The sequence below is a fragment of the Anolis carolinensis genome, chromosome 3 (genome assembly GCF_035594765.1).
Source record: "Anolis carolinensis isolate JA03-04 chromosome 3, rAnoCar3.1.pri, whole genome shotgun sequence".
Lineage (NCBI taxonomy): Eukaryota > Metazoa > Chordata > Lepidosauria > Squamata > Dactyloidae > Anolis > Anolis carolinensis.
In genome coordinates, this window is record NC_085843.1 from 258,074,596 (window position 1) to 258,102,146 (window position 27,551).

A 27,551-nucleotide genomic window follows, 5' to 3' on the forward strand; every position below is an offset into this window, starting at 1 on the left:
GACTTGCAGTCCAAAACAACTGGAGGGCCCAACTGGAGGGCCTCTCTGAGTACAGAGACATCTTCTTTCCAGTCAGTACTCAGTAAACTCTCTCACATACAGAAACCAGTTCAAACCGGTTCTCCAGCAGCAGGACAGCAACAGTTCGCATGGACCGATTCCCAGGTCCATGCAAACTCAACCAATTGGCTTCAGCCTCCGGTGGCTGAGTGTGTTAAAGCGCTGAGCTGCTGAACTTGCGGACCGAAAGGTCACAGGTTCAAACCTGGGGAGCGGAGTGAGCGCCTGCTGTTAGCTCCAGCTTCTGCCAATCTAGCAGTTCGAAAACATGCAAATGTGAGTAGATCAATGTACCGCTCCGGCGGGAAGGTAATGGCGTTCCATGCAGTCATGCCGGCCACATGACCTTGGAGGTGTCTACGGACAACGCTGGCTCTTCGGCTTAGAAATGGAGATGAGCACCACCCCCCCGAGTTGGATACGACTGGACTTAACGTCAGGGGAAACCTTTACCTTTTTTATTGATTTTTCCAAATAACACATATATAGTGGCCCATGCAAAAGCTGGGTTGCAGTTAAACATCAAGAAAACCAAGATCATGGCAACCACACCTATTGATAACTGGCAAATAGAGGGAGAAAACGGAAGCGACTGAACGAATAAACGACAACAAGTGGCCCATGCCTGCTCAATAATAACTTAATAATAACTTTATTTTTATACCCCGCCCCATCTCCCCGAAGGGACTCGGGGCGGCTTACATGGGGCCAGGCCCGATAAAACAAACAAAACAGTAACAAAGCAATAAAACAATTATCCCAGTAAAAAACATCAACATCAATAAAAACAATCATTAAAATCAACAAGCAGGATACAGTGTTAAAAACAGGAGACTAATTCGTAGATCCCAGGCGAAATGCAGAGTGATACGAAATGGGAAAAGGAAATTTCACAGTTGGACAATAAAGTGCGGTATAAAATGGCAAGACAACAATGGGACTGTTATGGAATGGACAGATAGATCAATCCAGCAACAACTAAACATCGAAGGTCTTTTGAAACAGCCAGGTTTTTAAGCTCTTCCGGAAGGAGAGGAGGGTAGGGGCCTGCCTGATCTCTCTAGGTAGAGTTCCAAAGCCGGGGGGCCACGACGGAGAAGGCCCTCTCTCTCGTCCCCACCAACCGCGACTGTGAGGGTGGTGGGAGCGAGAGAAGGGCCTCCCCCGACGAGCGAAGAGAACGTGTGGGTTCATAGAGGGAGATGCGGTCTCTAAGGTAGGTGGGTCCCAAACCGTTTAGGGCTTTGTAGGGCCTGCACCTTGAATTGGGTGTGCTTAGCCTCAAGGCTGTGCTAAGGCTCTAGCAGCTGCAGCCAAAATGTGGTTGCTATACCAACTTCAATGCTATCTCCTGTGTGTGTGTTAATGGAAGCCCTTTCATCCAAACCCTTTCTAGATCGGCAATTTTGTTTTGTACTGCCACCACAACTCCAATGAGCCATGGCAGGGAAAGCCGTGACCATCCAAGGGCTCTGTAATCCTACAGCAAAGTTGAAAGGAGGCGAACAGCATGAGGAAGCGACACTTCTGCCCTGCCGCGCATGCGCAACTGCCTTCTCTCAACTCGCTCGCTCGCGCGCCCAACGGTCCGCTGACGACGAGAGAGGCGTTTCACTCCCCGCCCCGCCCCGCCCCCCTTCCCCTAGTTTTCACCATAACGACGGTTGGAACCAGCTTCTCTCTCTCTCTCTCTTTCTCCCTTTGACGACTGCGCAGGCGCAGAAGCCGCCCGGCTCGCGTGACCTCCTTGCCTGGTGGTAGGCGGAGGCGGGGCGCGTGAGCGGAAGTTTCCATCTTTGGCTCCGGCGCTGCTTTTGGGGTCCGCAGGAGAAAAGGAGGAGGATGAGGCCGGCGCTGCTCTTCTTGCTGGCGGTGGGCTTGAGCGGGGCCTGGGCCCAACCGGGCGGACTCCCGCCGGGGAAGAAGCTACGCATGGCCTACGCGACGGGCCCGCTGCTCAAGTTCCAGATCTGGTGAGGAGGCCTCAGGGAGCGGGAGGGAAATCCAGGCAGGCCTGGAAGGACGCGGGGGGACACAGAGAAATTGGTAGCATGGTGGGTGGGTGTTTTGAGGGGAAATCCTGAGGTGAGGAAGGAGAAAAGGGCCTACGCTTGATATTGTCAAGAACAGGCCTGAACCTTGGGGAAAAAGGACTAAATCAGATCGGTTAGAAATACTCTTAAGCCAGGCATGGGCAAACTTGGGCCCTCTGAGCGTTTTGGACTTCAACTCCCACAATTCCTCACAGCCTCAGGCCCTTTCCTTTTCGGCTGAGGTGGGAAATTTTATTTATTTACGTATTTAAAACATTTATATTTCACCTTTCTCGCCCCAAAGGGGACTCAGGGCAGAGCACAACATATATAGGGCAAGTACTACATGCCCAGACATAAAATAATTATAAAAATAACTGATTTTAATGTTTGTGTATATCTGCTTTAAAATCAGCAATTTAAACCAACTCAGGACACCATAGGTTTCCTATTATTGCCTCATTGCACTGCCCCAAAGGCTTGGTCCCAGGTCTTTACCATCTTTCCAAAGAACAGGAGGGAGAGGGCTGATCTAATCTCACAAGGGAAGGAGTTTCATAGCCGGGGGGCAATCACTGAGAAGGCCCTGTCTCTCGTCCCTGCCAATCGCGCCTGTAACAGTGGTGGGACCGAAAGCAGGGCCTCCCCGGAAAGATCTTAGTCTTCACGGTGGTTTGTAAAAGGAAATGCATTCAGACAGGTAAAATCCAAAACAGAATTGAAGTCCAAAACACCTGGAGGGCCAAAATTTGCCCATGCGTGTGCAATACTATAGAACATTCATCTTTGCTCATGCCTGCTCTAAACAGTGCTGGAGGGGCTGTCAAGAAACTGGTACATACATATACATGTGGCGGTCCTGTAAATGTTCAAAAATTCTGGGAAAAGGTATTTCAAGAAGTAAGGGGAATCACCAAATCGGTAAGAAATACTCTAAGCCAGGCTTGGGTAAACTTCTGCCCTTCTGGTGTTTTGGACTTCAACTCCCACAATTCCTAACAGCCTCAGGCCCTTTTCTGAGATAACAGGAACACCTGAAAAAGCACTGCTGTCATTTATTGATAATATTAAAATATCAAAAGAGCTAAATGAATTAATTGCCAGCAAGATTGTTAATAGCCAAAAAAATGGAGAGAAGGGGAGGCATGCCAATTGGAAGAATGGCATAGTGAGATTTGGGATATTGCAATAAACGATAAATTGAGATGTAATAGTAAGATTAAAAGAGGGTTATTGAAAAAGGATGATTTTGGGAAGACATGGGGAAAATTGATAGAATTTGTATATATGGAAGGGGAACAAATCCTTGTATACAGCAAACAATGGGATTTCGGAAATAACTACACCTCTGATAACTACAACTCCCCTGATCTCACAGCATGGAGCCCTGGCAGTTAGAGTGGTGTCAGAACCTGCATTAATTCTACGGTGTAGATGTGCTCCTGGCCTTATGGGATACTCAGTACAAATTGAAAAATGAAACGACTGTTCCAGCAATTGATTTACATTTGCATTCCAGCGTGGTATAGTGGTGTAAGCAGTGGATATTCGGTTCCTGCAGTTTGACAACACCTTACATACTATGGCTCAATGCTGTGGAATCATGGGAGTTGTAGTTTGTTGAGACCGCAGCCTTCTTAGTGAGAAGACTGAATGGTATTGTTCCATCATCTGGGCGGAGGCCAAAAGGGGACCAGCCAGAGAAGGCTAGTCCATTTTAGGGGGGGGGGGGGGGGTTGAAGGAGTTAAATCATTTCCCCCTGCTTTCCTGTTATTCCCCCCACCCATATCGCCATTGACAAAACAACCATCATATATGATATGGCAAAAGAGGGGGCAACCTGCCATAAAACCTGCAATACACACATACGCATGTTGCCATCTGCAGATATGGAAATAACCAGCAAAAATGGGGTAAATTGTTTTTCTCCTTCAACACACACCCCTCCCCTCGGCCCATAAAATGGACTATCCTTCTCTGTCTAGGCTCCCTTTTGGAGTCCACTCAGATAATGGAACAGTACCAACAAATTATTATTTTTACTCAACTCTCATCAAACCATGAGGAGAAGCAGGAAAAAAAATATATTTATTATTTGCTATCTTCCTCTCTTTATGATTCAAGATTCAAGCACTGTTAAATGACATAGATAAAACAACATACTGTATGTTAACAACATAGAGGGGGGAAAGATTGAAGCACCAATACTAATACAATGTAAAGTTAAGATTCATTATTTAAAATAAACTGGGCTGCTTGCCAGATGACATTGGTCTTTAATCCTGTTTTAAATTCTCACAGCTCATCTAGCTCTCAGATCTCTTCCAGCACATTATTCCGTAGCCTACTCCCATGAATCCCCAGCATTAAACCATGGTAGTTAAAGTGGTTCCAAACTGCATCAATTCTACCCCTTGAGGATGGGATTATAACCTGGATGGTGCATTTCTCAAGACACAGATTTGTTTGATGAAGATGTTTTCAAAGTATCACAAAAAGTAGTTGAGGTCAGATAATTTGGGGGAGGCAGGAAATAGTTATGAGGGGTAGTGAAAATGCATAGGAAATGATGTTTACTACAGTAGAGTCTCACTTATCCAACATAAACGGGTCGGCAGAACGTTGGATAAGCGAATATGTTGGAAAATAAGGAAGGATTAAGGAAAAGTCTATTAGACATCAAATTAGGTCATGATTTTACAAATTAAGCACCAAAACATCGTGTTTAACAACAAATTTGAGGGGAAAAGTAGTTCAATATGCAGTAATGCTATGTAGTAATTACTGTATTTACTAATTTAGCATCAAAATATCATGATGTATTGAAAATATTGACTACAAAAATGCATTGGATAATCCAGAACATTGGATAAGTGAGACTCTACTGTACTTCATATCCACATACACCCTGTGCGCGCACACATTTATTGGGATTCTGAAATTCTCCTGAATTGTCCACATATTACCAAGAGGATTATTCATTTGGTAGTAACCACACATCCCCATAACATGCAGCCCAAACAGTGTATAGGCAGTCCCCAAATTACAAGCATCTGACTTACAAATGACTCATCGTTAAGAACGGAGGTGAGACAACAGGAAGTGAGAAAAAGTTACTCCTAGGAAGGGACATTGACTCCTGAAAGAGTTATCATGGGGAAAAGGTGGCTTCATTGAAGCTTTCTCACCAATCCTTGTTTCCACAACAAGTCAGATTTTTCAAAATCCAATGATCACAGGGACAGAAAGTGAGGTGAAATCTTTTGCACTGGGCCACAGACAGCAAAACAAGCCCCAATGGGGTGTTAACCCATTTGGATGAAGTTACACTTTAAAAAGTACCTGTTATGACTTACATACAAATTCAACTTAAGAACGAACCTACAGAACCTATCTTGTTTGTAACTTGGGGACTGCTTGTATTTCTTAATAAACATACTTAAGAGTGCATTGTAATTCAGCTATTAATTTGGACTTCTCGAGGTGCATCTATGCTGTAGAGTTTATGCAGTTTGATAGCAGTTTAATTGCAATGGCTCAATGATGTGGAACCATGGGATTTGTAGTTTTACAAAGTCTTTAGCTTTGTCTGCCAAAAAGTTCTGGGGCTTCACCAGACTACAAATTCCAGGATTCTATAGCATTGATCCATGGCAGTTAAAGTGGTGTCAAATGGCATTAATCTTTCAGTGTAGATGCACCCCAAGTCACAGTCTGTAGTTCCTGAAGGGCTTTAGTGTGACATTTCCAAGGTCCCAGGTTACTTGTAAGAATTAAACATTACTGTTTGAATTATCTTGCTTCATTTTGAAGTTATTATTTATAAAGTAATACACTTGTTTTTTAATGATTTTACTCTGATTATGAATCTCAGAGTTTGAATGTAAAATGGGAACATTGAGTTTAAATTTCCAGTGCTTGCTTCTAGAAGTAATTATTTAATGGAGTAGATTTGCATTTCAAAGTTGAAGCATACTTGTTAATAGTTATACATCTAGTTCAAAGTTCAGCTTCTTCCCTACTCTTAATTGCATAAACCTTCCACAGTTTCTTTGTAAAATCACTAGATGTTGCTTGTATCCTTAAAATCAACAGTGTTTCCACCTGTTTGTTACTATTTTTAACAGGCAATGTTTCTCTTCAATACTGGTGTTAACATCAGCATAGCAACATGCCACAGTTGGGACCAAAGGGAAAGAAAAGCAGAGATCATTTCATGTTGGTTTTCAATGCTCACTGTTTTATTAAGATTTGTGAGCTGCAGTAGCTGTTAAGATCTGAGCAATGATTTTGTACAGGAACTCTTCACTTGAACAATTTTTATAAATAAACCTGTGGATTATTTTTTAAAATCTTAGCTTACAGTTCTTTTAAATTATTTCTTAGTGAAATCTTATGGTTAAAGAGTACAGCTGTGAGGCAAAACAAAATGTAGAAATAAAGTTCACATGAGAAATCACACTAGGGCGCAATTACAAGGAATCCAAGCCAGCAGCTCTAATACTGTTTTTATATGTTTTAATTTTTTAGTTTTAAATGTAGATGTTTACCAATTGTATGTTTTAAGGCATGGAATTGTTGCCAATATGTGAGGCACTGAGTCCCCCTTAGGGTTGAGAAGGGTGTGGTACAAATATGATAAAGAAATAAATACTGGAAGTTTTTGTTGACATTATGTGTATCATTTCCCTCATCAGAGTGCTTTGGCACTCTCATGCAAATTTTCTATATTGACATCAAAATAAAATGTATTTTCTTATCCTGGTGTGTCACTTTGTCCTAATGAACGTTGTTACTATATTCCATAGACAAAACTAGCTGCTTCCTTTTGCTTGGGTTTTAGAAGAAAGTTGGCTACTAGAGCAGAGTGTTAGCAGGTTTTACTGGCTGACTGTTGTTGCTACTTGTTATTGCAACATACTTATGTTTCCTAAGATACTTGCATAATAAACCTGCGCAAGAGCAGTCATTTATTGTTTATACATTCATCGGTTTTCATGGATCTGAAATATACTTGGAAGGGGAACATATAAGCAGATGGGTTTGCTCATATTGCAGGTTGGTTACAATTGAGAATGAAAATTAAAGAGATAATCAAATAAAAATGGATATTTATCTATTCCAGTTTAAAATTAGCTTAGATGTTCCTTTATATGTTGCTTTTCCACACCAAAAATTGTACTGGAAGGTGTATCACATTCTTCTGTGAACATGTGTATATTTACATGCACATGAATGCAAACACCGGATTTTGAAAAGAGCTTTGAATGGAGAGTGCGAGAGAGAGCTAAGAGAGATGTAAGGCGAGTTGTGATGACAAATGAAAGTTTTTACATAGATGAGAATGGTAGGCTTAAAGCAGTAGATACAAATTCCCTAAAATTTTATATTTTATTATGAATAATTAAACTCAGTATTTGTGGTAAAACTTTAAATGTGATAAAATATTTCTCTTCAGTGTTTCCTGAGGATACAGGCGGGTGTTTGAGGAGTACATGCGGGTTATTAGCCAGCGGTACCCAGACATCCGCATTGAAGGGGAAAACTACCTTCCTCAACCTATTTATAGGTGAGTTACTTATGTTTTAAAATAGACTAAATATTGGAGTGTGGTGGAGTCTCATTCTGTGGAGGTTTGTAAGCAGAGGCTGGGTGGCCATCTGTCAGGGTGCTTTGCTTGAACATTTCTGCATGGCAAGAATTTGGGCTGGATGGCCCTTGTTCTTTCTTTCTACTCTATGATTATATCTCCAGTAGTTTGAAAGGATCAGATTCTAAAACATGAAGAATAATCTTACTTGGCTCTAGTGACCGCAGTTGAATTTCATTGGTACATCAGTTCATGTGTCTTGGTACATCACTTCCAATCATATTTGCAAGTAATGATATAATAATTTTGCCAATGATAGAATATTTCTAAAAAATAATTTTGCTGTAGAAAGGATGATGATGCAAAATCCCACAAAGTGGCATTTTGTTGATTTGTAACCAATGTAAGAAACAGTGTCCTTGATAATTCTTAAATTCCATCTACCCATCAGTACTTGTAAATTTTAAATGTACTCCAGTTAGTTTTTGTTGATGAGGTGAAAACCAGTGATGTGCAGTGAAGTGTGACATAATTTTTGATTTACTGATAAAGTTTTCTCTCCCCAAAGATGTCATGTTTAGTGATTGATTTGTCTTTTCTTCTACCAGGCATATAGCATCTTTCCTGTCAGTCTTCAAACTAGTGTTAATAGGCTTCATTATTGTTGGCAAGGATCCTTTTGCTTTCTTTGGCATGCAAGCTCCAAGCATCTGGCAGTGGGGCCAAGAAAATAAGGTACGTCTTCCTCTTAAATGTGTATTCATTAAAATATCACAGGGATGGGCAGCTGATACTTGTGGAGGGTACACATCCCACACTTGCACTCAAAGCATTTTCTGACATCTGTTGAAGGTTCTGAGGGCGATTCTATTATGTTTTATCCCTCCAAGCTGTTTTAGACCCAGAAGAGGCCTGTTTATCCAGGAAATTTACCCGAACTCAACCTGAATTTATTTTCTTGTCAGTTAAATGTCTCTTCTGTGCCTGAAACCACCAGGATTTTTTGGTGAGGAATCACAAAAAAATATCAAATAGTGTTTTAGTTGAGAACATTGAAATGATGGTTTTAAAAATGGGCAAGGCCCTGAAGACCACATGCAGTGTATGCCCCACACTTTGCCAACTTCCATTTTTCATGATTTCTGGTTTATCTTGGATCAGCTATTGGTCTGGCTCCTGGCTTCCAATTTCTTCTGCTTGGAGCAGCAACTGAACAAACCCCAATCTATTGTGTGAATTTAGCAGACTTGTTTGATGGAGAGAAAAGTCAAAATTTTGACATCTATATCTATCTATATCTATATCCATAATAAAAGTGAAAACCCTTATGTGTGTATGTGGCACGGGTGTCTGTTCACACAGACAGCCTCCGGCCTCCATAAACAGGCTACATTTCCCAGTACTGAGGAGCCAGCAAGTCACTCTTTTCCATTGTCATTGAGGTTACAGCGAGCTCCATGAACATGTAGCCCAAACCCTGCCAATGTCCTCCCCAAACACTACGGCCCACCACCCAAGGAATGCTTTCATTTGGGGACCATTTCATCCTAGATTTTGCATTGTCCTCCACCACAGGCAGACACCCCAGGGTTCTCCATTGGTGTGAAATTTGCATGACCCCGCCTACTGCCCTTCCTTTTCAAATCTGTCTGCAGAACAAACACAGCACAACTACACTTCCTGGAGGAGCTTGGGGAATTGACTCCACATGGTGGAAGTTGTAGTTCACCCTGCATCAAGTCAGAGCACTGTGACTCCTACTGGGGAATGTAGAGGAGTTGTAGTTCACCTACACCCAGAATGCTATGAACCCAAACAATGATGGCTCTGGGCCAAACTTGCCATGCATACCTGATATGCCCAGATTTGAATACTGGTGGGTTTTGAGGGGAATTGGCCTGGACATTTGGGAGTAGTCGGTACTGGGATTTATAGTTCACCTGCAATGAATGAGTACTCCGAACCCCTCTGATGATGGACCAGGACCAAACTTGGCACACAGAGCCCCCATAACCTAAAGAGCTTATTGGATAAGTTTGGGGGGAAGGGAGTTATAGTTCACCTGCATCCAGAAAAACAGTGACCCCCACCGACAATGGACTGGGACCAAACTTCGCACAGAGAAGCCTCATGACCAACTGAACATACTACAGGGATTTGTGGGAATGGGCCTTGATTTTGGGAGCTGTAGTTCACCTGCATCCAAAGAGCACTGAACCCAGCCAACGACGGATCTGGATCAAACTTGGCGCACAGACTCATAGCCTGCTGTGGATACTGACAGATGTTTCAGGACAATTGCCCCTGGAATCTGGGAGTTGCAGCAGTTCACCCCCATCCAGAGAACACTGCAGCCAGGCGATGACCAGCCAACGGCAGATCTGGACCACACTTGGTACACAGACCCAAAATGGCCAACTTTGAATACCGGTAGGGTTTGGGGAGGATTGACCCATGATTCTGGGAATTGTAGTTCACCCACTCCAAACTGAGAATACCTAACAAACAAAGACAAATAATGCCTTTATCAAATAACCTGGGCATTGCCGGGTTCCCAAGCTAGTATTAAATAAAACTCAGCATTCACTTAACATATTTGGTTCTCTAATGAAAGTGAAAATAGTAATTATTTATTCCAGTGTTTCTCAGACTGTGCTCCTCCAGATGTTTTGGACTTCATCTGGAGGGGCAGAGTTTGATAAACCCTGATTTATTATATTTTGTAAGACCCTGGCTTGTGTTTTTACTGGACTAAATGCATGTTCTTACAGTGAGAAAAAGGAAAATGACTACAGAAGACTTCTCCCTTGCTTTAATTGCAAACATAATCATAAAAACCAAAAGAGCTTAGCTGGGAATGAAAAATAAAATGTTTATTTGTTAAGAAACAGTTGTATATGATCTGCAAATCAGAATTTGGGGCATGAGCACACCTAGTCTTTTAACTGCCACCTCAAAGCATGGCTTCTCCATTTTTGACTGATGGGAGCAGAATGCAGCAGCCTTGCTTTATAGTTGAAGTATGATTGTTTTTAAGAAAGTCTCTCCTCTTTGCTGTAAACATTGTGATAGCATTGTTAGTAAATGAAGAAAAAATTCTGATCGCACGTGTTTCTTATACAAGCTAAATTCTTTTGTTGCTTGCAAGCATTCTTTGAAGTATTTCAAATGAATGTTTCTAATTTAAGAGATATAAGAAAATTTGATTATTTTCTGATTAAACATCCATAAATAGGGAGAATGCCAAATACTGCTGCTGTTTAAGCAATTGTTTATACATGAAAACTAAGAAATGTGTTACATGATTTCAATATAATAACATAGAATAATTATTTTAACTTTTAGGTCTATGCTTGTATGATGGTGTTCTTCCTTAGCAACATGATTGAGAACCAGTGTATGTCAACAGGTGCATTTGAAATAACTTTTAATGGTGAGTTGTAAAAAGCATTTGTATCATCCAAATTTTAAATGGATTTCTACTTGTCATTAGGTTTCTGTGAAATTACTGGTTGCATTTGGAGACAAAGGGTGCATCCACACAGGGCCCAAATGTGGGCCCTCTCGGACCTTTACCTGAGACGTTGAAATGATGCCTCAGGTAAAAGCAAATTAATTTTGAATAAAGCAGGAAAACCATGCTTTGTCCCCAATTAATTAGGTACTGGATTAGCCTTGGGTCTTCCTAAACACCCGGGTCTAATCCAGTATGGACCCTGTTTGGACTGCCCCCTCAGTAGTCCTGGAACTACTGAAGGGGTAGTCTGCACAGCCTTTGTAGATTTTCTGGGCTGAATCAGCCCAGAAAACGCCAAGGGCACCAACCCCCTCCCCAGAACCCCCCTAAAAAACTCCCCAAAAGAGAAAACAACTTACAGGCCACCATTACACTGCTACCGGAGGTCTCCTGGCGCGCAGAAATAATGTGCCAGGAGAAGGGGGGTAAGGTACAAAAATGACACACCAGGAGAGGGCTGGCAGCAGGGAAATGGCGGCTGGGTAACTTATTTTTTCTTTTTGGGCGATTTGGGGAGGGGGTATCTCTCTGTCCTTCTGGAAGGTTCCGAGAGGGCATCTAGATACCCCCCACCAAAAGCACGGGTTTTTCAAGCTGGTTTGGGGACAGACATTCGCCCCAACTCAGATTTTTAAGCCTGGGGCGGAGCAGACTTTTCCCATGTGGAACCAGCTTAAGACCAAAATAGAAAGTCTTTGTGAACTATAGTCCTTCTGTCAGCATTAAAAGATGGAAACAGAATGAGCCCTAAATTTTCTCAAATATTACAGAACATGTGGTGAGCAAAATGATAGCTATATGATGCAAAATGATATGCTTTCATTTTATGTTTTAAAGGGTCATTCTTGTATTATTATCTTGTTTGATAACAAGGCAATAAGATCTTGGAACATGAATTGTTCACAGAAGCCCTGTGCACAGAGTCATCTTTCAAAAATTACGTGAATTTATTAGAAATACTATCTGATAGTTTCTATTTGAGTTAATAGTTGTATATATTATTTTTGCTCTCCCAAAAGAGGACACAAAGTAGTTTAAAAAATAAATAAAAATGTATAGCATTGTGAAGCGCTTTTTACTCACAGAGGGCTTGGTGAGTATATGACCATAACTAGTTGTTCCAAGATTTGTTTTGGGTTTTTTTTCTTTGCAAATATTGCATCAATGTGCCAATTACACATTTTACTTTTTCTTTCAAACCTCTTACTAGATGTTCCTGTGTGGTCAAAACTGGAGTCTGGACACCTTCCTTCCATGCAACAGCTTGTTCAAATCCTTGATAATGAAATGAAACTCAACGTTCATATGGAGCAAATGCCACATCATAGATCATAGCCCCATCTATCAGTACTGAAAACGTCTTGTAAGTTTACATTGAAGATTGCTCAGTTACTCATTTGATTTTTTAAAAAAATATATAGTAAATGCATCATACAGGTGTACAGCATTAAAGAACTAAGCTTCCACCTGGAAATTTTGGAAGCTGTAATTCATTAGATTTAGATGTTAAGTTTCCGAGATATCAACCAACCTGCTTAAGTAGCATTTAAAAGTAAAGTAGCATTTAAAAGTATGCAAATTCATTAATATTGCAGCATATATTTCCAGATCTGTGTGTGACCTTGTCTGTTGGACAACAATTGAAATAGAATAGTTTTGGACAGTTTTCTTTGATCTTATTTTGTGGAGCTACTTGATAAATTTGTCTTCCTGTGTTTTCAGACATTAAGAGACAGTTTTGAAAGGCAACATGAACGAAATAATGAAGGTCTGTACTGAAGACAGCATGCTGTTGGTGCAGACTGGATACTTCTCCTCGCCTTCATGTTGTTGTTCCTGAAAATCTTAATGCAAGACCACTTTTCAGTACTGGTATGTTTCCAAATACTGCACATTCAAGAAGTGCAATAATACTGTATAGATTTTTTTTACAAAAAAATTAATTCAGCCAGTTCAGCACTAGACAATATAGTTATTATCTGATTACAACTCTTTGTTTGAGATTGAATCCCGCTAAGTTAGTTGCCTTCACATCCCACTGAAAATCAGTGAGCCTTACATGCATCTAACTGAGTCTGGCTCTCATCCTTTATATTCGTGTTGAAGAAGATGATTGAATAAGTGAATATACATATTTTTTCCTGGAAAAAAGATGTCTGATCTGCTTTATGTGGAATTCATGTTCTATTTGTGGAGCTCTAGGAGTGCTTTTAAACTAATTTGGATGGTAATTGTTGGCTGTCAAACATTGCTCATTTGGTTATGTAAGTTTTGTATATTTTCAGAGTATATTGCTGAGTGAATGGTGCATTGTATACTAAATTATATAAACAAAATTATATGCAGAGTTAACTACCTTCAACATCCTGACTTCAAAGAAGACCAAGCGCTGTTCAGATTTCCTCTGCAGCTTGAAGTCTTATTTTCTGGGCCAGTCTGAACGATCAAGTATCTTGGCTTTTATGCTGTCCTGAATATGAACTAAGCGGACTAATTTAAATAAAGAAATTTCATTTACTGAGTGTGAAGAAGCCTGACTTTATGAATTTGTCTGCCTGATTTAACTTCTTGAAAAAAAAACTATTTGTAAATGCTGTGCCATTTTTCTGCTTCCAATCCTGCATTCCCATCATTCTTGAACTGTTCTAAACCCTTACAATGTACATTTCATTTGGGAAGTGTCCAATATGCAATCCATTATGCTGCCTAAGACAATGCTTTTAGTCTGGGTCTGCAGGTAACTATAATTTTGCACCTTCATTACACAGAAGGTAAACAAAAGAGTGTGCTTATTGGGATGGAAGGAAGAATAAAGGCCTACATAAAATGAAAAGAACCATAAAATCAGCAGTTTCCACATTTAAGCAGTGTGAAAACTATTGGGCTGAACAGAATGCTGTCCCTTTTGATATAGCAGATATACCCAAACATTAAAGATACAGGAGCCAACGTTGTCCATTTCCTGCAAAGTAATCTTTGTTACCTCCGTCATACATTTACAGATCTCCCAACTCTTTGGAGTGAATTCTTGGGAGCTCCAATAGAGGTGTGTGTTTGGTGCTTTGCTATTAATTACTCTAAAACTGTTGTGAAAGTTACATTTAATGTGCATTAAGTTTTGATTTTTAAAAGTGTTGAAGAGTGGTTCAAATTCTCACCACAGAGAAGAGTTGATGGGAGACAGGTTGTTTTGGTGCTGTCTCAAGCAATAGTAGCTGTGTTCTCAAACATCTCAAATGATTTAAACTCTCTTCCCTAAAACAATTGACTGTCTGATGCACTGGCACAAGATTAGGCAAAATGTGGCCATTAGGCATGTGGTCAAATATTTTATAGGTTTATAGTCCAGTTGTTTGACATGCTAATGCAGGCTGCTGGGGATGCACACACTAGGATGCAAATTGATCTCCTCTTTTGCCCAGCATAATGTTATGTTCCCATAGAGATTACTGTGAGCCAGAGCCAGAGGACCACCAGCAATACCAAAATCTTCCTTCAAATGTGGTAGAGATTTTGGTTTCCTTGCAGAATTCCCAAGAGCCTTTCTCAGTCTGTAAAACACAATACTTATTTTGTGGGAGCCCTGCTTAGCCATGGGCTGTAAATGACACTTCCATAGGTAATATCATTTTAATCACCTTTTAAAACATTTCTTAATGTAACAGGTGTGTTATATTGTAATTTGTGTTTGTGTTCTTGAAATAGGAGGCAAGGCCATTTGTTATGGAAACACGCTTGCCTGTTTTGTACACCTAGTTGCCAGCATTTATTCTTATTATCATAGTGTACATTGGATCCCTCCATTTTTTTCTCTGGCAGAATTAGAAGGAATTGTCACTTTTTGGTGAGCTGTTCACAATTAAAAATTAGAAGCAGGGGAAATGCTCTGGAAAAAGTAAAAGATAAATATTAAGGAAAATGACCTGTTGAGAACTTTTTACACTTTCTTGCTCTTCAGTAAGCTTTTAGGTGTTTTTGGTAAAGGCAGTGAAATATTTACTTTGATGGAGGATATTGTAGAACAGTACAGGATGCCTTGTTATCTGTCTGGAAGAGGTCAGTTTCAAATATTAACAGTATTCTGCCAGCTCTAGAAGGATATTCTGTTACATTGATGTAGTTGCAGATAGAGGGTTACATAGTTATTACTATGAAAACTATCAGCTCTAATTGGGTGTGGACAGACATAATCCAAACCATACTAGATATGTAATAGTTTACATTTTTTTAAAAAATGTAGAAACATCTGGCATTTTCAAATGCCAAATAAAGTTGAGCCTTCATTTTCTCACCTTCATTTCCTAGCTTCCAAATACTTTAGATCAGTGGTTCTCAACCTGAGGTACTCAGGTGGTTTTTGGCCTTCAACTCCCAGAGATCCTAACAGCTGGTAAACTGGCTGGGATTTCTGGGAGCTGTAGGCCAAAAACATCTGGGGACCCCAGGTTGAGAACCACTACTTTAGATAACATTCCCTAATTTCATCTCACTGCTTTTTCTAAAAAAAATAAATAAAAAGGCATCTGGAACCTCTTGAGCAATTACTAACAAAAAGCATTACCAAGTTCTTCAGAATGGCTCTATACATCTTATACTGTAGTATCATTTCTGTGGTCAAAAATAGCTAACCTTTTCAAGGCATAGGCAAAGCCTCCTAAAACATGCCAACTGGTACTGTGGAAATTGCTTAGAAACTGTTGAAAGGTACAAACTCCTTTAAAACACTGTTTGCAGAGCTATTATTGAAACCCTAGTGATGTCTATCTTGGGATGGTCAACATACAATCAGAATCTGCAATAAATGTGAACTTAATGAATAGACTGTTTGGACAGAAGATAAATTGGCATCGTATTACAGCAAGGCTGAGTTAAAGCAGTTCTATGTGGTTAGCTAAATATAGCAGTAAAACACACTTGTGGCTGTGAGCAGTAAATGTCTCCCTTTTAAAGTTATTTTATATGTATTTATCATTCCTCAGAACACTTTGTCCAAAGACGGTGAATGTAGTTTTAACTGATTCTAGTACTAGATACAGACTGGTTTTCTGTTAAGCACCCAGTTTTCTCTATCTGTTTTTCTCTATTTTTCTCTGCTTACAAGAGTCACAAAAATGGAATATTTTTCAGGTGATGTGGATTTCCCCCAAACAAATTCAGCCAAACCTTTACACCTTGCTCTGGCACAACTTCAGAGAATTTAATTGAATCCTGCCACTTTAGATAATTTAACTGTGCATTGAGAAAAATGGATCTCTTTGTGACACTTTGAACTGTTTTCCTACCTTCTTCCTTTAATAGCTATCATGGTAATTATTGAGCGGCACTGAAAAAAACTTCAAGTATTTTTAACTAGTGTATATGCACAGGTATTGTTGGAACCACTGTCCCCCAGCTCTGAGAGGGCTTACAGCAAAATGTCTTCATGACAATACTCTCGCAATGGTGGGCAGGTTCTCAGTGTGGATCCTCCCTCACACCTCCCCCTCGTACACGTCACTTTTCTTTCCCAGCGACATCACAGAGGGCCACTTCACCTAGTAACAGCCTTTGTGGTACAAGCAGGCAGGCAGACAAACGTACTTTGACATTTATATAGATAGATGTACCTGTACATTTGGGGCAGTTTGAATCTTATATCTCCTGCCCAAACCCCAACTATATCAGTCCTCTACATCTTCCCTACTTCTGCTGTAAATGTGATGATGCCAATAACCAGGAATAAGTCTAATCTCAGTAACAGCTGAAATCACCTTTTCCTACCTCAGCTTCCACCATTGTCTCAGGTAAAGAAGATTTATGCAAATTGGTTCATCACCCTATTACACTGTCATGTTTATACAACACATGTCTGGACTCGTTTCCTAACTAGTAATTAAGGAATTAAGACCATCACTATTCAGAATGGTGCTCTGTAGCCTAGTCCACAAAGCCATTGTATACCTGATGGATAAAAACATGGAATCATGATGGATGGCAATGGGTCCTATTTGAAAATGTTTCACTTGTATGAAGTAGCTTTTCATTCATGAACATTGGTGTGACAATGGAGACTGTAAGGAAACCATCAAACTAAGATTTCATGGTTGCAGAGAAAGTAACGTAGGTGCATGATCTGGAGTTGTTCAAAAGTCATTGTTTCAATAGTGAAAAAACACTGGATGAGATAGTAAGCTGGGTAGGAACCAAGTGAACTGCTTTAGTTACTATATTGCTTTCATCTCCACGACTCATGAGACAAAGTACATAAGCCATAAGTTTTAAGCATATGGTTATTTATATACACACACCCACAACATGAATTCTTGTGTATCTAGAAAAATACAATAGAAATACCATATTAGTTTCTCAAATCTGTGTAAATCTGCATTTATTTAAGTTAAGGTAATTGACTGACATAAAAATGGGTTTTTATAGGGGAATAGTAGATGTATCGGTAAAGTCGTACCCTTTTTAAAAGATAAATTACAACTATACTGTAAATCTTTACATGTTTTACACCAGCATTTGATCTGAAAACAAGTATAAATTCAGTTGTTATCCCAACTAGAGCTGACCAACAAAATTAATGGGAATTTGGTAAATCAGTATTCAGCATAAATCCCAATGAAGTAGTGTTTCTAATAAACAAAACGTTTGGATTAACAATTGGATATAGTTCATTTTCTGTTAAACTAATATTGGTCATAATACTGTTCCATTTAATATAGCTGCCCTCTTCAAGAAAAAAACCCTGAAGAACAGATAACAATTGATTTTTAAAAGTGTTCATAGGTATCCTGCTGTATGAGGATTAAAATGGTACATTCACATCATTTTCTCATACCATATAACAAATCTTCAAAGCCAACAAGGATAATAAAGCTTCAACTCTGTTGAGCTTTTTTGTTTACATGCTGAGCCATATGTTTGACATCCATCAGCCACTTAACTGGGGAAAAGCCTATTTTTATTATAACTGAAATATGTTTTCCTCCCAGGATCAAATAATCAGTGGCCTCATTGACATGTTTTATATTTTAATACCCTCCTGACATTGGATCATTTTCCTGCATGCACAAAGCAAATGATCTTACTGCATGCTCATTCGAGATGCCTAATGGAGTGGGGTGGGATAACATTACATCTGCTTTGTTTGCTAGTCCATCCTTATCTTTCTGCGTCAAAGACAGGTTCAGAAATTGATTAAACAAGCTTTTCTTCCTAGCTGTTTCCTCCTTTCATCCTGGCAAATGAAATCATTTTGCTGGAAGCTTTCAGCTGACAGGACGTGGGTCCTCTGTGCATCCTCAAACACATCTCTCTGAGAGGAAGAACCAGTATTGACTTAAGAGAAAACAAGAAGCTGGTAGCTGCAACAGCATTACCAATTCCTCTCTGGACAATTTCCCATCAACTTGAAGAGAATCATCTTGAGAGCAGAGCAAGAATTCTAGCTACTAGGTTTTTATTTTTGCTGTGACTTCAGCAACTTGGTAACAGAAGTACAAATTTGCTTCCAACTTGATGTTGCTTCTTGTGGATTAAATATATATTGCATGTGCAGGAAACACCTTAAACCCAATGTTCTTCTCAGCTTGCTAAAGAAGATGCCCTCTATTGCATATGCAGTGCTACACGTTGCGTTAAGTATCTGCATCCCATCTACCAACCTACTTGTCATCATCGTCATCTGTCAGCTGAAGAAGAAGCGTCCAAGCAGAAACTATGTCTTCATACTTAATTTAGCAGCTGCTGATCTGCTGGTTGGTGTCATGTGCATTGGGGATGCTTTGGATGATGCAACAGATGCACTATTTGACACACGTCTTTCTCTTTGTCTCTTGCGGATCTGCATGAGCATTACTCCTTGCATTGGCTCCATCCTAACCTTGCTGTTGGTTTCTCTGGACAGATACTTAGCTGTGAGGTTGCCCCTCCATTACCATACTCTGATGAACAAGAAACGTATAATCTTCTCTCTTGTTGTCTTATGGACTGTTGCCTTCTTGGTGGGACACCTGCCACTGATTTCCCCACAACTGCAGCAGAGCAATTATACAGGGGGTCAGTGTGGTCTTCTGTCTGCTGCTCAGAATGAATACTTATACATAATCTGTTTTGGTATTTTTGTTCCTGCCTTGCTGACCTTGGTCTGTTTGCATATCGCAGTGGGTAGGATAGCATATTTACAGCACAAGCAGATCCAGCGTGCGTACTTGCGTGCAGATACCTTTATTGCTCATCTTCGCCATTTCAAAGCACTGAGGACTGTCCTTATCATGATCATCTGTTTCATCGTTTTCTGGGGCCCTTATTACCTGACTGCCATCGTGAAAGCTATTTGTACATCTTGCACCGTGGCCCCAGTGTTGAAGAACGTTTTGTTCCTTCTTGGAGAAACAAACTCTCTGATCAATCCTTTTGTTTATTCACTGTACAGTAAGGATATAAGAACTCAGCTCGCCAGGCTGATGAACTGTGAAGGGAAAGGACAGATAAAGCCCTACAGGTCTTTTGGCCAGGTAGTGGCCCATTTCAACATCAAAAACCATAGTGATTCAACCTCTGGGAGATCCATGAGACAAGATTCATCTGAGGATCAAGCCTCTGACTCGGCTCCTGGCAAGAGTTCTGCAGACTGCAGAACAGTGTTCTCGATTTCCTGAACCCAGGCAAAATGAGCAAGACTCAGCCTTGAATAAGTGGATAGTTCCTGTATTTTGATAATCGGTGAATAGATAAAATTGTGACCCAATATTTGGATGTATATTTTATCTCCTGCCTTACTGGCTGGTCAGCCATTGATGCAAAGAACACAAAGATGGATTCAGTAAGATTTAAATAGTAAAGGTATAATGAATAGCTTAAAACTGGAAAAACAGTTATTGTCTTACAACAGCTGTACTTTTTGGAAACTGTCGATAAACAGCCAAAAGCAGAATATTTTCTTACATATGACTTGGACACAGTGTAAAGCGGTAAAGTCTGTCTTCAGTTTCTTCGATAAAGTCCTCTTTTTCTTCAGCAAGCAATTGAATCAGGTATGTCTTTGGTAGGTCCCTTTTCTTAAAACAAGGGTGGAGACCAGGTGCTTTGTTCTACAAGGCCCATCAGCACTGCCCACCATAACCTATGGTAAGAAATTGTGGGAATTGTAGTCTAAAATATCTGAAGATCAACAGTTCCTCATTCCTGTGTTGAGAAAGACAGATTAAAGCTAGCTTTTTCTCAGGTTAAGAGTAAGAGCTTTCTGATGCTCAAAAGCCTGCATATGTTCAGAAAGGTGGTCCTGACACAAACTTGCTTTGTGAGGAAAATCTCAGTTGTAAACTATATGCCTTGGATGGCTCTCCATTAATGAGGAATGATTAATATTAGTGGGTGATTTTATAAACCATTACTTGCTGCCAAAAAACAATTTTCAAAAGTATAGCTGGTTGTAGTGTAGTGCCACTTGCTTACTCTTCCCTGCATCAGATTAGTTTTGTCAAGTAACTTGCCGGCTCCTAGATGTGTACTATCTGCATGTGGTAGTTAGCAGGAACATCAGATACTGCAGGAAACCGGTGAGTGGTCTCACTGAATAAACGTAAGCCAAACTAATAAACTCACCTTCAACCAATCATCAGCTATATGGGGATATTACTTAGATATATGTTCTTATTTTTTAAGTACAGACATCATTTTTAAAGAGGAAAAAACTAGGAGATGTACTGGCTAAAGTAATGCTATAACATTCCTTCAGGTTATTTTTATGCCCTGTCCATCTTAAATGAGTCGTGACTACACACTGAAGCTCTTTCCTCATTCCCGTATTTGGCTCCTTCATTTATTGGCTTTAAGATGTTTTGCTGAAACACTTTGACTTCTGAGGGCATTCCGAGTATGTTCTTGATATTTCAGGAAGATACCAGATAGTTTATCATGTTTTGTGTCCAAGATACACAAAATGCTTACTAAATATTTCAATCTGATCTTCTGTTCATACAGAATCCAACATAGTTATAGATACTCCTTACAACAATGAAGCTAGTATCTTCATATAATTTGATGATGATCACGCTGGTGAATTTATTATTTCTGCAATTAAATTGTCCAGAGCTGTGCTTATTTCACAGTCTTTGCAGAGATTTGTTAATCTTGCAGCCCATTTCAAAATGTATGAAGGGAGTTGGACTTTTGGCCCCCAGTCATTGGTTGGAAAATCTAAGCATCCATGCAGTTTTGCAAAGATACGGAGAATTTTTATTCTGCTGGCAAATAGTAGCAAATCATCTTCAGATACATACTTTGGCCACGGATGATGACCAGGAAGTAGCTTAAAGGAAACAAAAAGAAATGGACAATGTTTTAAGGCTTATGTGCTTCCAACTAATAGATATTCAATAACTTGTTTAAAAATAAAACCAGAATAGCAACACATTTTTAAAAACAATGTTTTTGATGTGGAAACAGCTGATCTTCCAATCATTTCCTGGTGATTTTTAAGTTATCTTAAATTCAAAAACAAGTCAAATTGATCTACAGCCATAACCATCAGTTACTAAAGATACCTTGAACAAATAGCATATAATTAATAACAATCATATTCCTAACAGTTGATGGTCATATCATTTTACATCAGCACCTGTCATTCAGTCTCTTGCTAAATTCCTAAAATTTAGAATCAACAAAACAGATTATCGGTCACTTAGCTATATTGATCATTTAACCAAAAGCATCACCTTCAAATGGAAGGCATAGCAATCAATGAAGACACAAATTTACCCAGAGCAGCTGCAGAAATACTTGTTTTTTAAATATATATATATTTAAATATATGTATGTATGTATGTATGTATGTATGTATGTATGTATGGCTGAGCACCTTTAGGTATTTTCAACCTGAATGTTTTACATTTAATAAATGCTTCACTTCTTTTTCTTCTGTTTCTTGATGACACTTGTTTTTCTATACATTTATATTCTTTAGAAAATCAACTCACGTGAAATGGGATGCAGGAGAAAATAAAATACTATGAACTGCTAAAAATTACAAATGAATTGGTCTTAGAACCAATCAACTCTGAACTCTAGAATTTATGACTAAAATGAAGCTTTTGTACTCTGGACATATGAGTCAATGTCACTCAGTAGAAAAGATAATGATCAGTGAAGTGGAAAGCGGGAGGAGGAAAAAGAGGGAAGCCATGGCTTGGAGTTTGCAAGAACTGAACAGGGTCCTTGATGAGTGGGGCTCTTGGAGGGATCTCATTCATAATAATTACCGTAAGTCAAAGCCAATTTGACTGTTAATAGTAAATATTCTGTAGAATCGAAATGAACAGCTTCTAGTGATGTAGGGTTAATTTTTTGTCCTCTGACAGATGGGACAAGATGCCCCATATGTGTCTTTCTCTTTGAAATATTTTCCATTCTCCCACAAAGTAATCCTTCATTTCTTGCCCAATTATGCATAATTATACACTCTACATTTCCCCCATTGTGTTGTCAAAGGCTTTCAAGGTCGGAATCACAGGGTTCTTGTGTGTTTTCCGGGCTGTATGGCCATGTTCAAGAGTACTTCTGGAACATGGCCATACAGCCCGGAAAACACACAACAACCCTGATTCCCTCCATTCCCTACAAAATAAAGTACCTCTATTTTTGTTCCGATGCTGATTTTTGCTTGCTTCCCCATTGCAAGAAAAGAAATGGCTAATTTATCTTGCATTAGTATTCTCACACCAACATTCAGGTTCAAGGCAAGAAAAATTGGTTTAAACAATGCTCTAGGACTCTTCTTCTGCAAGTTATTTGGCCAGATCCAGGCTTTCACTTTGCTGCCATCTTGGTCTGAATAATGGCCTCCACGAATTGTTATATTAATCCTAAAAGTGGAAAACAATCATTTCAGGAAAGCTTTAGATAGGAAACAGGAACAACTACAGCCACAGATTTACCTATGTCCAAGAATGGAAAAATGTGTAACACATTTGGGAGCTAGAGGTCAGAAACATCCGCCTGTCACTTATATGTGTGTATATGTTTCGATATTCCTTTACATCATCATAAATCGACCTCTATCTACCAGAAATAGAATTGTGCAGTTGTGTAACATCTGTATCCAGCAGAGTGCTGCTGTTGTTACTATGTAGCAGAGTGCCCAATATGCAATGGGTGTTTGCCAGTGCCTCATTATGCACCTTTACAATTCCATAAAGGTGTTCAATTAGCTATATAGCTAGGCACAAAGCTACATAATGATAATATAGGATTTCAGAGGTCCTTTTCTGGGCATTGCTGGAACTGGTATTCCTACTTTTCCAGCTTTCATAGCCCCCTCCTAAAATGTACCTAACGGCTCCAAAGCCACCTTGCATGGCCATTTTATACATTGCAACGAGGATCTGAGAAGCATCTGGCAATTCCCCCCATAAGCAGAAGTGCTGATCCCCCACTGATCTCAATGCTGATATCTTCATCTTGTGTATGGCTATAGCTATGGCTGGCTATGGCCATGGGGGCAGAGGCATGTGTTGGCAGATGCTTCTCCAAGGCAGCTGCAGGGCTTTAAAGTAATTAAGGAGATGGCATTTACACTACTCTGTGGCGATGCTGAATTGATGCCAGGTTTAAGCTATCAGTAACCTATAGAATTTGGATTTCCCCATAATGCTCATTTCCCTCCTGCTTAAGACCACTTGCTTATGCAGTCATCCCATATAAATGTTAAGATCACTGTCTGCTTAGCTGAATAATGTTTAATTGCTTCCATAAGTGTAACTGTGTTAGTCTGCAGCAGCAAAAATAGATATGCAAATCTTCATAAACGTTGTTCTCACAGGTGGGAATGAATTTCTATTCTTCTTCTTTCTGAAAGGATGTGTTCAAAAACTGCACAATTTTCCAAGACTCTTTGCTCCTTGGGACTTATTTAGTGCAAAGCAGCACATGTGGACTTTTTATGTCCAAACCCAGCATTTTCTGCGTAGAAATCATGTTTCCTGTGCAAAAATCCCAAATCTGTTTTTTCTGCAGAATACATTCCAAACTGTAAAGACTGTTTTTTTTTTTTTTTTTTTTTTTGGTCTGGTATTTTCCTCATACTTTCTACAACTCTGCCTGAGAGTAAGTCACTTCAAATTGTATTATTTATAATGAAATTACTTCTGAAGTATCAAAAGTAAAGATACAAATCTCATCAAAATCCAACAAAGGGTATAATGTTCAAGGAGTAAGTAACAAACATAAAGCAAAGCATGTGGATACAACTAAGCCCATATTAGTCCTGGAGCTGCATAAAGTATTGAGTCCAATCCCAATCATAGTAGAGAAATTCAGCTTCCAAAATAACTACTTCTATATTAAAAGGGATTCTTCATTTGACTCACAACACCAAGAATGGGAACACAACAATGTCTCCTGGGTTGTTCCCCTTGTTTCGTTATAACTTCTTCGGGTGTTATGCCTGTCTTTATCTTATTATGCTTGATTACACTAGATAATATGGGCTTGGTTGTATCCACATGCTTCGCTTTATGTCTGTTACTTACTCCTTGAACATGATACCCCTTGTTGGATTTTGATATAAGATTTATACCTTTATTTTTGATACTTTGGAAGTAATTTCATTATAAATAATACAGTTTGAAGTGACTTACTCTCAGAGTTGTAGAACGTATATCCTTGTTACATTTCTTGCAAGTAATGTAAGAGTGTATACGCACATACATTGTTGTTTTATGTTGTTATAGATATCTGTGCATTACTCACTGGTATTCTCCTCCTCAGCACATTAAATGACACAACTTACATAGTTTAGGAGAATACAATACAGCGAACTCCAGGCTGAATTTTCCCCACATTAACTTTAAATCAACTTACCACACATTTCCATTTGGATGATAGCAAGTCCCTCTACCACTTGAATCAAATACTGCTTGAATTTCTGCATTCTCAGACTTGTCTTCTTGAACTATACAAATGGAGGGTGCATTCTCCTTCTTTGGTATAAGCATTATTGCCAGATTTCCAGATGGATAGCTGCTTGCTGATAAGGCTTTTCTGACCCTTTGACTTGCTTAAGAATTCTATCATATTATCAGGGCATGCAGATAGTTTTGATGAATTTGTTATTTATGTTTGCACACTCTTAGTATCTCAAATACGTATCTTAATTATCTCAAAAAACATTTTTTTTGGATTTTGATTTGTTTTCAGATTTTGGAACATCTATATTTGCATATACACAGCAAATGAAGGATTGGGGGGGGGGGGATTTGCACATAATGTCCTGACCTTAATGCACTGAAAGAGATGCCCCGGTTACCACCCTGCTGATAATTTAAATTTGGTTGTAGAATGGAGAAAAGCCTTCCCTGTTGTGGGACTTACTACATGAAGTGATCTCCCATTGAAACTAGAGTGATTCCAAGTATTAGGTATTTCTATCAACTAAAAATATATTTGTTCCTCCAGGGATTTTCCCAATAATTTCCCTATTGGGAGAGTCAGTTCTTTTAATATTATTACTTACTTTATTGAATTAATCATTTTATGATTCCTTTATGGTACAGTAGAACCTCGGTAGTCCGAGTTAAACAGGCGGACCTCAGCTCAGTCAACTCGGATCACTCGGATTACCAGGTTCCTTGCTTTCCCTTTGGCGGCCGCTTGGAGCCAGGGAAGCGACACCCCCCCTCTCTACCTTCCTTCAGGAAGCAACTGAAGACTTGGATGTTTCAGCAGGCCTTCGGAGATAGTCATTAATTAATCAGCCCCAGTGGGTTTTTAATAATTTATCCTGTTTTTATTACAGTCTTACCATTTATGTGTTTTAAATGAAATTTTTATCCTCTATTGTTGTTTATATTGATATATTGTATTATTGTTTTATCTTTTTATATTGTGATTGTATTGTGTTGCTTATATTTTGTTTTTATGTTGTTTGGGCCACTGCCCCATGTAAGCCGCCCCGAGTCCCCGTGGGGAGATGGTGGTGGGATATAAATAAAGTTTTATTATTATTATTATTCCCTGGCTCCAAGTGGCCACCAAAAGGAGGAAGCCTCTTCATTTAGCGGGCGCTTCCCTCCAAGCACCCACCAAATGAAGAGGCTTGCTCTCCCTTTGGTGGCCGCTTGGAGCCAGGGAAGCGGCACACTTCCCACTTCCCTGGGTCCAAGCGCCCACTGAACGGAGAGGAAACCTCTCCGTTCGACGGGCGTTTGGGCCAGCCATTGAGCGAGGGAAGGGGAGGGCCGCTAAAGCCCTCCCCGTTCACCCACCCACCCGCCTGTGCCTCGGCTCCTTCGTCACGCCAGGGGCCGGCAACACCGGTGCCCGGCGTGGTGAAGGAGCCAGCCGTGTGTGTTGCTAGGTAGATAGCAAGCTACCTAGCAACATGCACACGGCGCTCGCCCCGTTCACCCACTCGGATTGCACGGAGGCTCGGACGAGCGGGCTTTTACTATATTTAGTTACTGGTTTCTCTGTATCTATTTTACTACTCTGAGACGTTTTCAGAATAAACAGTACGATAAAATGTTCTTAAATATGCAGAAAAATTGCTTATAAAAATACAGTACAACCCACGTATCTAAGATCCAATGCTATGCTTACCGCACCTTCTATCTCAGAAGTGTTTGTAGGTCCTTTAAAGCCATTATGTGTTTTGCTTTTCACCCAAGTATACTCAAATATAGAGTTCACTATTATCCAATTTTTTGGCATCGGGGTGTGCGCGTCTCTTGGAACATATCTCTTGTGGAATACTATACAGCAAACACCAGGCACAGTGAAGACAAAGATTTAAGAGACTAAAACCTGGACAAAGGAAGATTTCCTTGACATTTTAAAGATTATTTGGTTGCCTTAGTGCCAAGTCTGCTACTGCAGTCCTTTGCACTCAACCTTGTAGATGAGCACAAAAGGATACAAGATTTGAGCTGAGCCATTTGGAAACATTGTAAGAAACTTCACGCCATTTTTGTAGTATTGTTGTAAGAATTGGTTTTTCACTAACTGCACATGAAAGAAAAAAAAGGTTAAAACCAGAGATCAAAACAAATTATAATAAATTAAATAGATCAATAGAAAATAGATCAAGGTGTTAAATTATATTAAGTGAATAGGGTAAAACTAAACAATAATCGATTCCATTTGAAAATTTGATCATTGGTGCTACCTTTTTCAAATCTTCTACCTCTATAAACTCTGTAATCCTGTAGCCTTGTGGCTGGGAAATCTTAAATTTTGGACTACAACTCTCAAAATCCACTGGAAAGCCATTCTGGGAGTCATAAGACAAACCTTTGCCTTGATGAATCCAGCTTCTATACATACTTACATTGTATTACAATTCATCCTCTTTAAATGGTATGAACAGTG

At 39.6% G+C, this 27,551-nt stretch overlaps 3 protein-coding genes across 7 annotated transcripts in view; 2 read left to right on the plus strand and 1 right to left on the minus strand.

The window, feature by feature from the left end:
* Window positions 1-1,736: 1,736 nt before the first annotated feature.
* Window positions 1,737-13,723, plus strand: selenot (selenoprotein T). Its single transcript, XM_062976676.1, has 6 exons — window positions 1,737-2,033; window positions 7,553-7,663; window positions 8,293-8,419; window positions 11,030-11,117; window positions 12,412-12,564; window positions 12,924-13,723. The coding sequence occupies exons 1-5, from the start codon at window positions 1,903-1,905 to the stop codon at window positions 12,534-12,536; spliced, it is 582 nt and encodes a 193-aa protein (XP_062832746.1). The 5' UTR covers window positions 1,737-1,902; the 3' UTR covers window positions 12,537-12,564; window positions 12,924-13,723.
* Window positions 13,724-18,787: 5,064 nt separating this feature from the next.
* On the plus strand, window positions 18,788-19,846 carry LOC103278186 (glucose-dependent insulinotropic receptor-like). The gene has a single exon (XM_016991930.2). The coding sequence runs from the start codon at window positions 18,788-18,790 to the stop codon at window positions 19,844-19,846; it is 1,059 nt and encodes a 352-aa protein (XP_016847419.1).
* A 33-nt stretch (window positions 19,847-19,879) lies between these two features.
* erich6 (glutamate rich 6) overlaps window positions 19,880-27,551 on the minus strand; it is a 40,131-nt gene continuing 32,459 nt past the window's right edge. For all 5 annotated transcript variants that reach the window (XM_008106181.3, XM_062976673.1, XM_062976674.1 and 2 more), the window contains 4 exons: window positions 27,100-27,185; window positions 25,047-25,205; window positions 22,819-23,050; window positions 19,880-21,498 (listed from right to left, as the gene is read on the minus strand). In XM_008106181.3, coding sequence (XP_008104388.2) covers window positions 21,238-21,498; window positions 22,819-23,050; window positions 25,047-25,205; window positions 27,100-27,185 — 738 coding nt within the window. In that variant the 3' untranslated portion in view covers window positions 19,880-21,237. The remainder of the gene's footprint in view (window positions 21,499-22,818; window positions 23,051-25,046; window positions 25,206-27,099; window positions 27,186-27,551) is intronic.

Coding starts and splice junctions, on each gene's coding strand:
- LOC103278186 (XM_016991930.2), top strand. CDS start 18,788: ATGCCCTCTATTGCATATGCAGTGCTACACGTTGCGTTAAGTATCTGC.